The 15,216-nt window shown below is 40.7% G+C and overlaps 1 protein-coding gene across 8 annotated transcripts in view; it reads right to left on the bottom strand.

Moving 5' to 3' along the window:
• Window positions 1–15,216, bottom strand: part of adgrl2b.1 (adhesion G protein-coupled receptor L2b, tandem duplicate 1) — a 238,403-nt gene that overhangs the window by 40,463 nt on the left and 182,724 nt on the right. For all 8 annotated transcript variants that reach the window (XM_088347648.1, XM_088347657.1, XM_088347604.1 and 5 more), the window contains 2 exons: window positions 11,695–11,904; window positions 5,653–5,873 (listed from right to left, as the gene is read on the bottom strand). In XM_088347648.1, coding sequence (XP_088203774.1) covers window positions 5,653–5,873; window positions 11,695–11,904 — 431 coding nt within the window. The remainder of the gene's footprint in view (window positions 1–5,652; window positions 5,874–11,694; window positions 11,905–15,216) is intronic.

Here is a 15,216-nt window from a genome sequence, read left to right as displayed (position 1 = left end):
TTCAATTCCAGATCACCTTCTGATGAAAATGAGTCATTTCCGGTCGAAGTGAGTTATTTATGGTTGAAACAGATCACTTCCTGTTAAAAACAGGTAATCTCAGGTTGAAACAGGGTTATTTTTAAGGTCACTTCCTGATGTAAATGAGTCACTTCCAGTTCCAAAACGGTTTTATTTCATTTAAAACTGGTTACTTTAAGTCCAAAACTGGTGACTCCTGTTTTAAATTGGTTTGTTTTGGATCACTTTCTGTTGAGAAGGATTCACTTCCAGAACCAAACAGGTTGAAAATAGTCGCTTCCTGTTGTAAATTGTTGACTTCTGGTTAAAAACGAATAATTTTCGACGAACATAACAGAATAATTCAAATTTAAAAAGTCAATTCTGTTTGAAATGTGCGACTTTAGGAAGAAACTGTCTCTTTTTGGTGTAACTTCTGGATTAATCTGGTTAATTCCATTCAGAACATGTAATTTAAAATTGGAAACTTGATTTCTGATTAATGCCAGTTCGAATAGTTCACTTTAAGTAGAAAACTGTTGACTCTCTGGTTAAAACTGATGTTTTAACCAGTTTCAAACGAGTCACTAGCGGTTTAAAACTTATTTTTTCCTGTGTGAAACAGGTAACTTCCTGTTGAAAACTAGTAACTTAAGGTTTAAACGGGCTCATTTTTGGGTAACTTCCTGATAAAAAACGGGTAACTTCCGATTTAAATCAGGTTAATTTGGTGTTGAGAACTGGTATTTCACGGTTACAATTGGATCATTTTTGTTTTACTGTTAAAACAAGTAACTTTCAGTTTAAACCCGGTTAATTAAATGAAACAGGTAACTCCTTGTTGAAAACTGATAACTTTGGGTTAAAACCAGTACATTCTTGGGTCACTCACTACTCACTTCACTTACGAAACAGGTTAATTCTGCTTTAAACATGTCACTTCAAGTAGAAAAGTGTTGACCTCAGGTTGAAACTGGTTTACTTTTAGTCACTTCTAGATTTAAAACGAATCCCTAACATTAATTTGGTTATAAACGGGTCACTTCCTGTTACAAAACTGGCAACCTGTTGTTAAAAGTAGTTAATTCACGAGTTAATCGCGGTTCAAAACAGGTGAATTCCTTTTGAAACAGGTCATATCCTGTATAAAACTAAAAACTTCAGAATGAAGCTGGTTCACTTTTGGGTCTTTTCCGGTTGAAAAGTAATTTCTGGTTTAATGCCGGTTAATTCCTGTTGAAATGAGTTACTTGCTGTTAAAAACGGGTTATTTCCAGGCCACTCCCGGTCAAAAACACTTCACTTACTAGATAATAAAAAAATCAACAATTCGAATTGGGTGGAAATAAAATAACCAAAAGAAACTGAATAACCCCTGATCCTGGGTCAAAATAACCCAACCAGGACTTGGTCCCTTTTCCGCAAAGAATTTGAATACAATTCAACAAATTTTGGGTCAAATTTAACCCATTACCCATATTCGACCCAGCAGTTTTTAAGATGTAAAGTGGTCATTTTTTTCCCAAATACAAGTATCTAATCTTGATATAATACACCCTTTTTTGGGACTGTTTATCCTCAATTGGGTATAAATAATACAAATACTTGAATAAAATGATAGTAAATGAAGATAAGTGAAATACTAAATTAATATTTCAAGTACAAACTAAAGGGAAGCCAGCTTATGCCGACCTGATGTTTGATTTTTTTCCATTTTTAACAGCTTCCAAATATGCGTCTGATGCACCAGATTGTACCCAAATAAAAATTAAACGTTACAAAAGGGATTTTCACTTCAAGTAAAGTTCTCATGGAACAAATCCTCAATGACTTTACATTGTTGTGAACTGCAATTTTAACACACCTACTTCAATCCAGTATAAGGTTTAAAAGTCAACCTAAATTTTGAACAAGCTTTGGCAATATATATACATTTTCTTGCATAAGAAAAAAGAAAACTAAATTAGCGTCACATTGAGACGTAGCCATTTGCTGTCAAAAATGACGGCTATAAACCGGGAAACTCAATTCAAGGACTAAATTAGTATGCACAATGTTAAACATTCCAGAAGCAAATCAAAAGAGACACATTACAGTGACTCAAGCGGTGGGAAGCAGGTCAATTGCAAGTGTCAAACGAACAAATGTGAGTTACTTCAAATGCTTTTGTATAATTAGCATTAATTTTCGCCCATAGCCCAGTCTACCCGTCGCTGTATAGGCTGCTTAGCAATCTAGCTGTCATAACTTTATTTTCTAATAAAAATGCCAAGACATTTGTGAACCACTATAAAGTGAGTCTGAAATATCTTAATCATAATTTTCTGGACTATAAGTCATTGTTTTTCATAGTTTGCCCGTGGGTGCGACTTATACTCTGGTGAGACTATCATGTGAAATTATTAAAATATCATTATATCTTTGAGTTTAATTTAATTAGTAGCGATACTGTACATGACTTCACATATCATTTTCACACTAAACGTATGAGAGGGCCCTGTAGGCCCGTGTAGATAAATTTCAACATTGCCCTGTTGTTTCAAAGCAGAAGGAGTTGTTTACCGGTAAAAGTGACACTAAAAATATATATTGTATTAGTTTTATTGATTTGGAGTATGTTAGTAATTTGGTAAGCATGATCTTTATGCTAGAGTTATCTGAATAACTCCTACTATGTAAGTGCATAGTTAAATGTAAGTATACCGTACACTTAAGCTTGTTCTCTATTTTTATTTTAATTGCCTTTCAAGATGACAAGAATGTTTTTGGTATTGGGTTTTATGAAATAAATTTCCCCCGAAAATGCTACTTATATATGTTTTTTGCTTCTCAATTACTGGTATGCATTTTGTGGCGGGTGCGACTTACAGTCTAGGAAAATACAGAAATTACTTTTAACAATGGGTTTTAACTTCCTTGGTATTATGCTTTAGTAGTAATACGGCAATATTGAAAATGCAGCACGGTTCAATCACAAAATAATTAAACAAAAAACCCAACTGTTTGACCGGACTTTGTCTTAGCTCCGGCAAAAATAATTGCAACAAAATCCTATAACACACAACAGCGTTCTCAAAAACAATTTAAACCAAATTGTCCGGAAACAAAAAGGCTGAGCAAATGGGAGTGTAATCAAGAGTGAATCATTTTGCCTCAACGCAGCTTACAGACCTTCTCTTTTTAGTTTAGTTTTGTCTTTTGGGTGAATCCATTCTAAGTCACGGAACACCACCTTAAGCATCTTGAGTTGTGAGGGGGAAGAAAGTAACAAAGCATCATTTTTCCAGTTGCCATGGTGAATACAAATATTGGGGCTCCCTATATCATTGTTCTCATCACTTTGATGTGAACAAACGAGTTGACAAGTCAGGTTGAATTTACTTTACGGACAGGCATCTCTGCTTTCATGTCAGTAAAACCCCTCGTCTTAACGGGTAAAAAATATTAATATATCAAGAAAAACATTGGGAACTGGAAAGTGGGGCAACATTTCTTGCATGAATATTTAATAAAATAGGATCCATCAGATCTTCAAAAGCTCAGCCAACCTGGAAAGGCTTAGAGTAAATGTGAGGTGGCATGGGCGTTTATTTAGGATGGTGAAGAGATTTGGGGGTGGGGCTAAGAGGTAACTCCAAGGACAAATCAGATGAGCCAGAGTTAAATCAAATGAGATGGCTTGGGTATCTGTTTGAGGGTGACACACATAAACATCGAGATAATAAAAAAGAAGAAATTTATTTCTCTCATCTGCCCTCACTATATGTACAAATTTTCAAGGCCAACTTTAAGCACTTTTTAAGGATGTTTAAAGACAATTTTTCAAATTCTCCAGTACCATAAAGAAAAGATCCAGTATGTATCACATATTTTGCAGGGACACAAATTTATCTGTGATATATAAATCTGATTTTTTAATTATGAGCATGTGCATTTATCAATACACATGATTTTTAAATCATGAGTAAATTGTGAATATGTTTGTGGATCTGAACAATCCGTGTGAAAATATCTCCCCTTATAGGCTTTGGGTAAAAATAACAGTAATATGTAGCCTACATTTTTAGTTGTAGGAAGCTCTTCCAATTACAATTTACCACTGGGAAATGCTACCCACATTTTTTTGCATGGCCCAGAATAAATGTCCATTATTGATATACAATTCTTGCACTAATACACGTTTCATAGTGCCCTGTTTAAGTGTAGCATGCACCAGTCCTTTTGGGTGCAACCCGTAGGGGCGATGACACTTCAAAGGACGTTGCCATACAAACTAATGCCAGCTGCCCTTAATGAGGGAAGAAAAAATGTGACGCGAAGCAGAGCCACTAGAGAGCATTGTGAGCGTCATTTTGGAGCAAACTTGTTGAGAAACATAGCAACAATTTCAAGCATTTACAAGCACATGTTTATAGGGGTAAACACAGGTAGACAAGGGAAATAAAAGGGTAAAAGAACACTGTAACTTTTAGCTGGTCTAGGAGAGCTTACGGATAAAATTTTCCCTGGAAAAATTGAAAAAAAAAAGAAAAAAAAACATAAGGAGGCAAGGGATTTTTTTTTAAATGGTAAATTGTTCTACGGGCAAAGGTGTGTTACTTCAAATGTAAATGTTCTGCATTTATATAGCACTTTTCAAGTCAATGAAGACCCTCCCAAAGCGCTTTACAATGTGCTTCAAACTTTCCCTTTTACACACTAACAAACCGATAGCAGGCTCAGCCATGCAAGGCTGATACCTGCTCACCGGGGGCATTATGGATTCAGTGTCTTGCCCGAGGACACTTTGACATATAACTCTGAGGAGCTGGGATTCGAACCTGGGATCTCTTGATCCCAAGACGAGCGCTCTACCTCATGAGCTCCCCGTTTTTGCATAATTGCCATCAATATTTACTCGTAGCCCGCGTGAAATAGAACAAATTTGAGGGATTGTGTCACTGAAAATGAAGCACTAGAGATCATTCCTGACCTAAGTGGCAGGGGGGAGAGTGATCCATGTTTCTGCTTGGGCCAACCTGGTCCCGGATGGGATGTTTAAATCTAAGAAAATGGACGGACGTGGGCGGTTATATATTTCCTGGACGAAATGGAAAGAAAATAAAAGCTTTTCCAAGTTCGTATAATATCCAGATGCAATAAAAGTTGTCACATTTTTTGTCTCATTCTTATCTTGTGCTTTAAAATCCAAAAGGAAATGTCCTTATACTTGTGGTAAAGTGCGTCAAGATGACCTTGAGGCAACCGTAGTAAGAGAAAAGGCGCCTCGTGCTACAGACGTTTTTAAAACCTGAAGGAATGAAAATGCATAAAAGAAAAAAAAAAAAGAAATAAATCCCCTAAATTAGAGCAAAGCAGTGCTACAAATCATGCTTTCTTCTTTTTACTGGCCAGCAGTACAGAAGAGCACATAAACTTTTAACTGACAAGGTCGGCAATTACCCGTGTGCAAAGAATAAAAAGCCCGGCAGGTCAGAGAAGCAAGCCTGCGCATTCATTAGTGTTGCTGCTTTTCTCCTAGCCAGTGACAGGGTGTAAATTTGCTGCCGGGCCAAAGAGAGGTACGCTGCTTTTAGCGGTATCACTATTATCACTGAGGAGGGGACGCGAGGGCGTGTAGGAAGCGAGGCCCGAGGCGGGCGGCGCACTTACGCTCGCGGCGTGCCGTAGCTGCGGTAGTCGACGGCTGCGGAGATTCCCACCACCGCTGCTGGGAAGAGGTAGCCGGCCAGGTAGTAATATTTGCGGCGGGAGAACTCGCTCTCAAACACCTCCACCAGCATGAGGTAGAGCTGCACGCCCTCCAGACACATCCAGGCAAAGGCGGCCAGGAAGCAGAAGTGGAGGACGCCGGCGATGATGGAGCACACCAGCTGACGGGGAGAAGAGAGAAGTTCCAATCAGCGCTGCCACAATGTCATTTAAAAGGGACACGGTGTAATATTAGACCACTAGATGTTACTCTATGGCAGGGGTGTCAAATTCATTTTAACTCGGGGGCCACATGATAGAACAAACATTCTGTCGGGGGCCGGACTAGTAGATTAAAAAGAAAGAAAAAGAAATAAGAGAAAGAGGGAGGGAAAAGGAGAGAGGGCGGGACAATGAAAGAAAGAGAGAGGGAGAGAGCGTGGTAAACAAAAGATAAAAAGTCGTGAGAGAGGGGGAAAAGAAATGGAGAAGAAGAAAGAAATCCAAAGAGAAATAGAAAGATAGAAGGAGAGAAAAGAAAATAAAGCTCAAGGGGTATGAAAAGAGAAAAGGAAAAAAGGAAGATAGAGCAAAACAGGTCAAAAGACACAGAGAGAGAAAGAGACAAAGAGCAACAAAGGAAGAGAAAATGAGAGAACCAGAGTGAAAGAGACAGAGTGGGAGAAAAGTGGTGGAAAAGAAAGAGAGAGCGAGAAATAAATACAAGTACAGTGTCTTTGTTCGAGGCACCTTGCTTTGGCAACATCAAGTTGACATATTTCAACCTGCAGCTTGTTTTTCTCTTGCGCTTCTCAGAGTGTTGTCTCGCGGGCCTGATCTGGCCCGCGGGCCGCCTGTGCTATACGGTGTAGTGCAACCAAAAACGAGCGCAAAGAACAAGGAAAAATACAAACTATGGTGACTCAAAGTGACCAAACTGCACTATTTTGCTTTTTTGCCCAGCCTTTTAGAAGTTTAGGGGTTTGTTTGGAATACAGCATTTCTAGGTGAGCATCACGTTATGTCAAATGGATAAAAAAAAGTTAAAAAAGTATCACATTTATATGACAGTTTTGATATTTTGGCTTATTTAGGGTTCACACACCTTTTTCATGGCCAAATTCAAGCACTTTTAAGGCAATTTTTCAATTTTCCAGGACAGTACTTTCAAAGTAAGAAATCCAGCGCCAATCAAAATGTGTTTTTTTGTTGACTTTGATGACTAAAATTAAATCTTGTTGTCTCACTCTTACCTTTCCTGCTCGGGCGCCCCTGGTGGCCGTTTGAAAACATGCACAAATTAGCCGCATCATTGCATTAGCCGCAGGGTTGAAAGCTTGGGGAAAAAGTTGTGGCGTATAGTCCGAATTTAACGGTACATTTCATGTGTTTTCATACCCTACCAAACATCCTAAATTACAAAAACATTGGTGCATATCATTATAATATTATAGATAATATGCCATTAAACTATATGCCAATCAGAAGCCCTGGATGACTGCTGAAATACGAAAACAACTAAAAGTACGGAACCTTGCCTTTAGATCTGGTGACATGGAGGCGCTGTTATCAGCGATGGCTAACCTGAACCGGGCTATCAGACTAGCAAAGCAAACGCACAGTCAAAAAATCCAGGAACGTTTCCTCAGCACAACCAACACCAGGGATATGTGGAAAGGCATTCAGGCCATCACCAGTTACAAGTCAACCACCGCCCCAGTGCAGAACACTAGCATGGACTTTCTGAATGACCTCAACAAATTCTTTGGAAGGTTCGAGGCACAAAACGGCACCCCTGCAGCGAAAGCGGTTCCAAATCAGGACGAAAGAGCACTCCACCTGGACTCATCTGACGTGAGGAAGACCCTGAGAAGGGTCAACACAAGGAAGGCTCCAGGCCCGGACAACATTCCGGGGCGGGTACTTAGGGAGTGCGCCGATCAGCTGGCTTGTGTACTAACAGACATTTTCAACACCTCGCTAGACCAAGCCAAAGTACCATCATGCTTCAAATTTGCCAACATCATCCCAGTGCCAAAGAAACCCCAGATCTTATCACTCAACGATTACCGGCCCGTTGCACTGACTCCTATCATAATGAAGTGCTTTGAGAGACTGGTTAAAGAGCACATCACCTCCAGTCTCCCCTCCTCATTCGACCCCTTTCAGTTTGCCTACAGGACAAACCGCTCCACCAGGGATGCCATCTCCTCTGCGCTTCACCTGAGCCTGACACATCTAGAGGAGAAGAACACCCATGTGCGGATGCTGTTCCTGGACTTCAGTTCAGCATTCAACACCATCATCCCACAACATCTGGTAGACAAGATGAGACTCCTGGGTTTCAACACCCCCCTGCGGAACTGGCTGCTGGACTTCCTCTGTGACAGACCCCAATCAGTGCGGATAGGTCAGAACAGTTCAGATGTCATCTACCTCAGCACGGGCTCCCCCCAAGGCTGCGTCCTAAGCCCCTTGCTGTTCACCTTGATGACACACGACTGCGTCCCTAGGTCCGCCACAAACCACATCGTGAAGTATGCTGACGACACAACAGTGGTGGGCCTCATCAGGGATGACAACGACCTGGCCTACAGAGAGGAGGTGGAGCAGTTGGTGGGCTGGTGCAGGGACAACAGCCTGGTCCTGAATGTCGACAAAACTAAAGAGATCATTGTCGACTTTAGGAAAAACCAGCCCAACCATGCCCCACTTTGCATCAACAACAAGGCTGTGGAGGTTGTCAGCAGTATCAAGGTCCTAGGGGTGCACATTACAAACAAACTCACCTGGTCCGTAAACACTGCATCACTGGTTAAGAGGGCACAGCAGCGCCTGTACTTCCTGCGGAGGATGAGGAGAGCCCACCTGCCCCCACCCTCCCTCATTACATTCTACAGGGGCACCATAGAGAGTATCCTGACCAGCTGTATCTCTGTGTGGTGTGGAGGCTGCAGCGCTACCGACTGGGGTAGTGTGAGGAGGGTAACGAGGACAGCAGAGAAAATAATCGGGACTACACTTCCTTCCATTCAGGACATTGGCCAGAAGCACTGCCTATCCCATGCAAAAAACATTACCGGGGACCCCTCTCACCCCCATCATGGACTGTTCACTCTGCTAGCCTCTGGGAAGAGGTACTGCAGTGTGCGGTGCAGGACCACCAGGCTCCGCAATAGTCTAGTCCCCCTGGCCATTAGACTGTTAAATGGTCAATCTAACATATAGTTAACTTAAATCTAAACGGCTGCTAATCTGACTTTTGCACTACTGGCAGTTTTTTTTATAGCTTGCCACTCCTTGCACATTGCTCTCTGCACTATTGTAATTACAGCGTTATTGTTACAGTGTTAATGTTACTGTGTACCTGACTTGTTAACCTGACTGCCCATATTGCACATCTGGTTAGCTACTCTTCTTGCACTATCGGCACTATGGTAAAATACTACACGTAGCCAAAATACAATACAACATTATTTATATCTGTACATTCAAGGAAACTGTGGGGGTCAGATGCATCGACATTTCGTTCTGTATACACGTGTACTAGAATGACAATAAAGTAGATCTGAATCTGAATCTGAATCTGAATTAAAAACAGACAATGTGAGAAGCCGTTTAGGAGAAGAAAGAGCTCTTCTCAGTCTGTATAAAAAAATTCCGACAACTGATGGAGGACAAATACAGTTAAATCGCTCTGTTCATTAGTTAGTCACATTTTGACTGACAAAAATAACATTTCGAAAGCATGATTGAATTAGAAGTCGGCTTGAATTGGGCTCAGTCTAAAACATCTGCTTTGTATAAGGGCACTGGGTTAGTATAAAAATTGTAGGCTAGTTAAAAAAAGACGATTTGATCATGTATTTATAGTCATTGACTATGTCAATGATTTTTCAAGCCATTTAGGAATCACTTGTTTTAGAAAATCACAATGAACCAGAACTGGTGAGCTATTTTCAGAGCCGGTCCTCTGGGTTCTCATGTGTTCTTAGGGGGATACCTGGTGCCTCTGAGCACCAAGTTGGTGACCCTTGGGGTATGGACTACGAATGTAAACTACCGTTAACTGTATACAACCTTTAGTGTTGGCAGGTTGTAACAGTGTCTAAAAACAATGAATATAATGAATACAATTAATCTATATAGGTTCAGGGTGATAGAATATTATATATTGTATTAAATCACCACATGTCACTCGAAGAATTGAAACAACTATAAAATATACAATAATATAATAATGTAGATGATTTGTGTAACTGGATTTTCTGTATTAAGATTTAGGAATTTTTCAAAACACACAGGATTAATAATAATAAACTTAGATTTGTGTGAAAGGTACATAGGTAAACTATCAAATATTTTTGAATTGTGTTTCTTTGTACTTTAGAGGATGAGATCTTGATAGATTGGGTGCTGACAATATAGTTTAATTTCTGTAAAAAACTCCAGTTTTTAGGACCGGGGCTGAAGCCACTCTCGGACTTTAAAACAAGGGTCACCAACGTGGTACCTGCGGGAACCCTGTTTGCCCCAAGCAATACCAGTGTAGCCTGCGGACAGGTTCAAAACATACCTCACCAGTGATGGACAATTGCAATTTTCCCAAATATTTGTTTTTAAAATGGCATGAAAAATCTTTGACATGAATAAATACATGAAAAATTCTTCGACAATTATTTTTAAAACTAGCTTATATTTTATATATGTAAATCACTCAGTGCCCTTATACAAGCTCTAGTGGTTGATTGAGCCTATTTTACCCCAGATTTAACAGTTATAATCTGGTAACAACATAGTAATAACGTTATGAGTTGTTATTTTGTAATGCCTATCAAACTGGTAGCCCTTTGTGGTACCGTTAATTCCGGACTATAAGCCGCTACTTTTTTCCCAAACTTTCAACCCTGAGAATTATTCAGTGCTGCAGCCAATTTATGTAATTTTACAAAAGGTAAGATTTAGACTGCAACTTCTTAGTTTGTGCACAAATTAAATTAAAGTAGACGTATCCTCTTCATGCAAATTGCAAAAAGAAAGGCACATGACGCAACTTTCAAGCTGAACGCAATCGAGCAGTCCGATGTAGAAGGAAACAGAGCTACAGCGAGTAAACTTTACTTTGCGAGCGTGATGCTAGTGTGTTCTTGAATAAGGGAGCGTGGGATGACGTCTGCATGACAACGTCTCTTTCCCATATTGAAGGAAGACGACTTTGATGACGTCAGTTATAAGGAGGAGGGGGGGAGGGATTTTTTAAGGGTTATTGTGAAGATGATGACTGTTTACCGTGCTTATTACTAGTACGGTATGTTTTTTTAACAGAGCGAGCATGTTCCTAGTAGCGTTTTGCTACCCTTCACAGGGACGGTTTCGGATAAAAGTTATAATATTATTATTAAAGCTTTGAAAACTCTCTCGGTGTACCGTCTTTCTTTGTAAATATGTGTAACCATGTATAATATGTATTTGCAACTGTATATTTTTGTAATGTATTTATTTTAGAAACTTATTCTGATATATTTTGTACGAGCAAATGAGAAAGAAGGGGCGGGGCAGACGCAGGCTGACGGGAAGTGGATTAATGGTGAGACGTGTTTGTGGAGGCGGCCAACAATAGTGGATATATATTTTTCCCACCCTTACCTTTGGAAATATACACTTTTTTCCTTGGATTACTTTCAACGGGCACCCGGACTCTGCAGGTCTGCTTTCTTAATCTTAAGTACCGGTATCATTCTGCCGGCTGTGTTTTTGGACTGTATCGGGTATGATTTAATTTCGTGTTTGTATTGCGTCTTTTTAATGTGGGTATACAGGTGCGGCTTGTGTATGTACAAAATCGGTTTTCCTCCCGAAATGTGGTGGCCGCGGCTTATAATCAGGTGCGCTCTATAGTCCGGAATTAACGGTAATCAAAAACCCAAAAGTAGCTCTCAGGTTAAAAAAATATTGGTATCTATTTCTTTAGAAAGACTTAGTGGGCCAACCATTTCCACTTACTTTGGGCTCAGTCATGTTGATCCCAACCAGGAAGAGCAGCTCGCCAATGAAGAGGTTGAGGCAGAGGTTCTTGTGGATGGTGTTGCGGTCGCTCTGCAGGCCCTTGAAAAAGCAAAAGGTGTACAGGCTGATGGCCAGGCACACCAGAGACACCGCGATGCCCATCCGAGTGATGACGGTGAGGAGCAGGTCGTGGACGCTCCCCTTGGCCTGGAAGGTGACACACGAAGGTAAAGAATTGTCATGCTACGGTAAAGAAATACGCAAGATCCCAGTTAGGTCAATGAGTTGAATTCAAAAATAAGATAATGAGGCATTATTCAACTGTTGTGCTGAACAGAAACCTATTTAAAACTAATACATCTTATTTCGAGTCTGTGTTTTTAAATGTTTTTATAATGATGTAAAGCATGTTAAAATTGAAGGCGCAATAAAAATGTCTAGCCTTGCTTATGTAAATAAGTGGAATTTGCGCTCATTATTACCTTTGCCAAGGACATTCATGCCTTTGAATGCAGGATTATACAGAGACGTTACAACATGTACGTCCAATTTTGATAATTTGTATGATGGCCAAACTAGTTAATTTTCTCAGATAAAAGCTTGTTCCTATTCCAAAATATCCGTGGAGATAGACTAACACATTTGCATTATTGCAGGGTATCATTTACATAACTTCCAGGAATGTATTTGACTGGTTGGAAAATTACATTATATAACTTCTTTTGCTGAACCCCCTAATGTCATTACATTTTGATTGAATTTTGTAAATTTTAGAATATAATAGAATAGAATATACCTTGTCATTGTTACAAAATGGGTTTCTGCAACATACTGGTAATTTTTACCAGTATATTCTGTGATTCCGTTTCCTGTATCGATCCCCGATCCAAGCTCCAAATTGTCCCTAGGTGTGAATGAGCGAGTAAGTTGTCTGTCCCCGTGTGCCCTGTGATTGGCTGGCAACCAGTTCAGGGTTCCCCTGCCCACTGCCCGGAGATGGCTGGGATGCATCATACAGGTGTCCTGCCAATCCCTTAGAACGTGTCTAAACATCCCACTATCCTTTCCACTCATGACTAATACCTGCAAGAGCTCTAGCGTCCACTATATTTACACATATTTCCTGCAGTGCACTCATAACACCATCCATCCACGTCAATCGTGGCCTTCCTATTGGTCTCCTTCCATTTACTTCTGCTCTGGTCCTTCTAAGTCCCGTGACTTATTCTCTAAAACCGCAGTGAACTTGGACAATTGCCACATCACACAGAGTGACTCACTTAAAAATTTAGGTGTCATTTTCGACCCTGATCTGTCCTTTCAAACACATGTGAAGAAAATTACTAGAACCGCTTTCTTCCATCTCCGCAACATTGCTAAAATTCGTCCTATACTTTCTCAGTCGGATGCGGAAATCATAATTCATGCGTTTGTTACCTCCCGTCTCGACTACTGTAATGCACTACTTTCCGGTCTTCCGATGACCAGACTCAAGAGTCTTCAGCTGGTACAAAATGCTGCAGCGAGGCTTTTAACAAGGACAAAAAAGTACGATCACATCACCCCAATTTTGGCTAACCTGCATTGGTTCCCTGTTAGCCTAAAATGCGATTTTAAGGTTCTCCTACTACTATACAAAATCATACATGGACTTTCCCCCTCATATCTTTCAGATCTGATCTCCCCCTATGTCCCGGCCCGAAGCCTTCGTTCCGAGAGCGCCGGTCTCCTGGTGATCCCAAGAGCCAAGAAGTGTTCCGCTGGTTCGAGAGCGTTCTCCATCCGGGCACCGGTGTTGTGGAATGCTCTTCCCCCTGAGATCCGATCTGCAACCTCGGTGGAAATGTTTAAATCTAGGCTTAAAACTCACTTCTACTCTATAGCATACGAGTAACCTAATCTTATATGTAATAACTTGTGAAGCCCTTAGAGCAGGGGTCGGGAACCTATGGCTCGCGAGCCAGATATGGCTCTTTTGATGATAACATATGGCTCGCAAATCTGGCTCGCAGATTTGGGTTTAAAAAAATTATCGTTTGCTTAAATGCATCCATCGATTTTCTATTGATCATGTCTTGTGCAGAGTTGCAGTTGCACGAGCGATTGTCTATTTTAATTGGATGATAATACCCGATGTTGGCCGTTACTGGGGGGCACAGGTACACGCCCCCTTTTGCGTCCATTGGCACTTGGCCGTTGGTCATTAGCTCAAAGCTAACTCTTCGACGGAGAAGATGGCGAAACGAAAAAAAGATGATGAATATCGTACATTTCAGGACGAACAGCCCGAAGAATTTGCCTTTGTGAAGAGGTATGCCTAATTTGCTATGACAAAATTGCATCGATGAAACAGTCGAATGTTAAGCGGCACTTCGACACACGCCATGCCCCCTTTGCATGGTCTGCTTTTGCAGAGCAATGTGCGCTGGTTGTCAAGAGGAAAGGTGCTCAGCCGTTTTACGGCTTGCCTCAACGAAATACGGATTTTTCTTGAAATGAAAGGCAACGAGCATCCTGAGGTAGCGAAAACTGAGTGGCTCCTCAAGTTTTATTATCTCGTCGATATTACCGAACATCTAAACCAGCTCAACGTTAAAGTGCAAGGCGTTGGAAATACAGTGTTATTCCTTCAACACGTTGTGTTTGCTTTTGAAAACAAGCTGGAGCTCTTGATCAAGGATTTTGAAACAGGTCGCTTACTACATTTCGAAAAACAGAGTTTACAGAGGCATACACAACAAGTGAGCCCACTCAAAACATCTCCACCAGCTAGCTGGCTTCACATCCGGTCTCCTCCAGTCGTTCAAAGCGCACTTTGGAGAATTTCGTGAGCACTGTGGTCTTATTAAGTTCACCACCCATCCAAACGAGTGTTCACTGAACACAGCCGACCTGAGTTGCATTCCTGATGTCTCCCTGGTAGATTTTGAAGCAGAAGTGGCTGACCTGAAGGCCTCAGAGATGAGGATGAGCAAGTTCAAATCACTGAATGAAGAATTGGAAAGAATTGCACGACAGAAAGCGGAGTTGGCGAGCAAGCACATGAGGACAGAACTGGACAAACTTCAATCCAAAGACGAGCTGATTCTCAAAGCTTGGAACGCGCTTCCAGTCACATACCACACACTGAGGCGTGTGAGTATTGGTGTATTGACAATGTTTGGATCGACGTATTCATGTGAGCAGTCATTTTCACATCTCAAAAACATCAAGTCCAACCTACGATCACATTTAACGGATGAAGGCGTCAATGCCTGCATGAAGCTTTAACTCACCAAGTACCAACCAGACTACAAAACCATCAGCAAATCCATGCAGCACCAGAAGACGCATTAATGGTGAGTATTATAACATCATTATTTAAAATAATAAATTAAGATGCTTGTTATGCTCACATTTAATTGAATTCAGTCTTAAAATATATTATATGGCTCTCACTGAAACACATTTCCAAAAATTGTGCTTTTATGGCTCTCTGAGTCAAAAAGGTTCCCGACCCCTGCCTTAGAGACTAATTGT

Source organism: Urocampus carinirostris, chromosome 1, assembly GCF_059441175.1.
Source record: "Urocampus carinirostris isolate Australia breed hairy pipefish chromosome 1, RoL_Ucar_1.0, whole genome shotgun sequence".
In the NCBI taxonomy this organism is placed as follows: domain Eukaryota; kingdom Metazoa; phylum Chordata; class Actinopteri; order Syngnathiformes; family Syngnathidae; genus Urocampus; species Urocampus carinirostris.
This window is presented reverse-complemented; position numbering and strand designations above follow the sequence as displayed.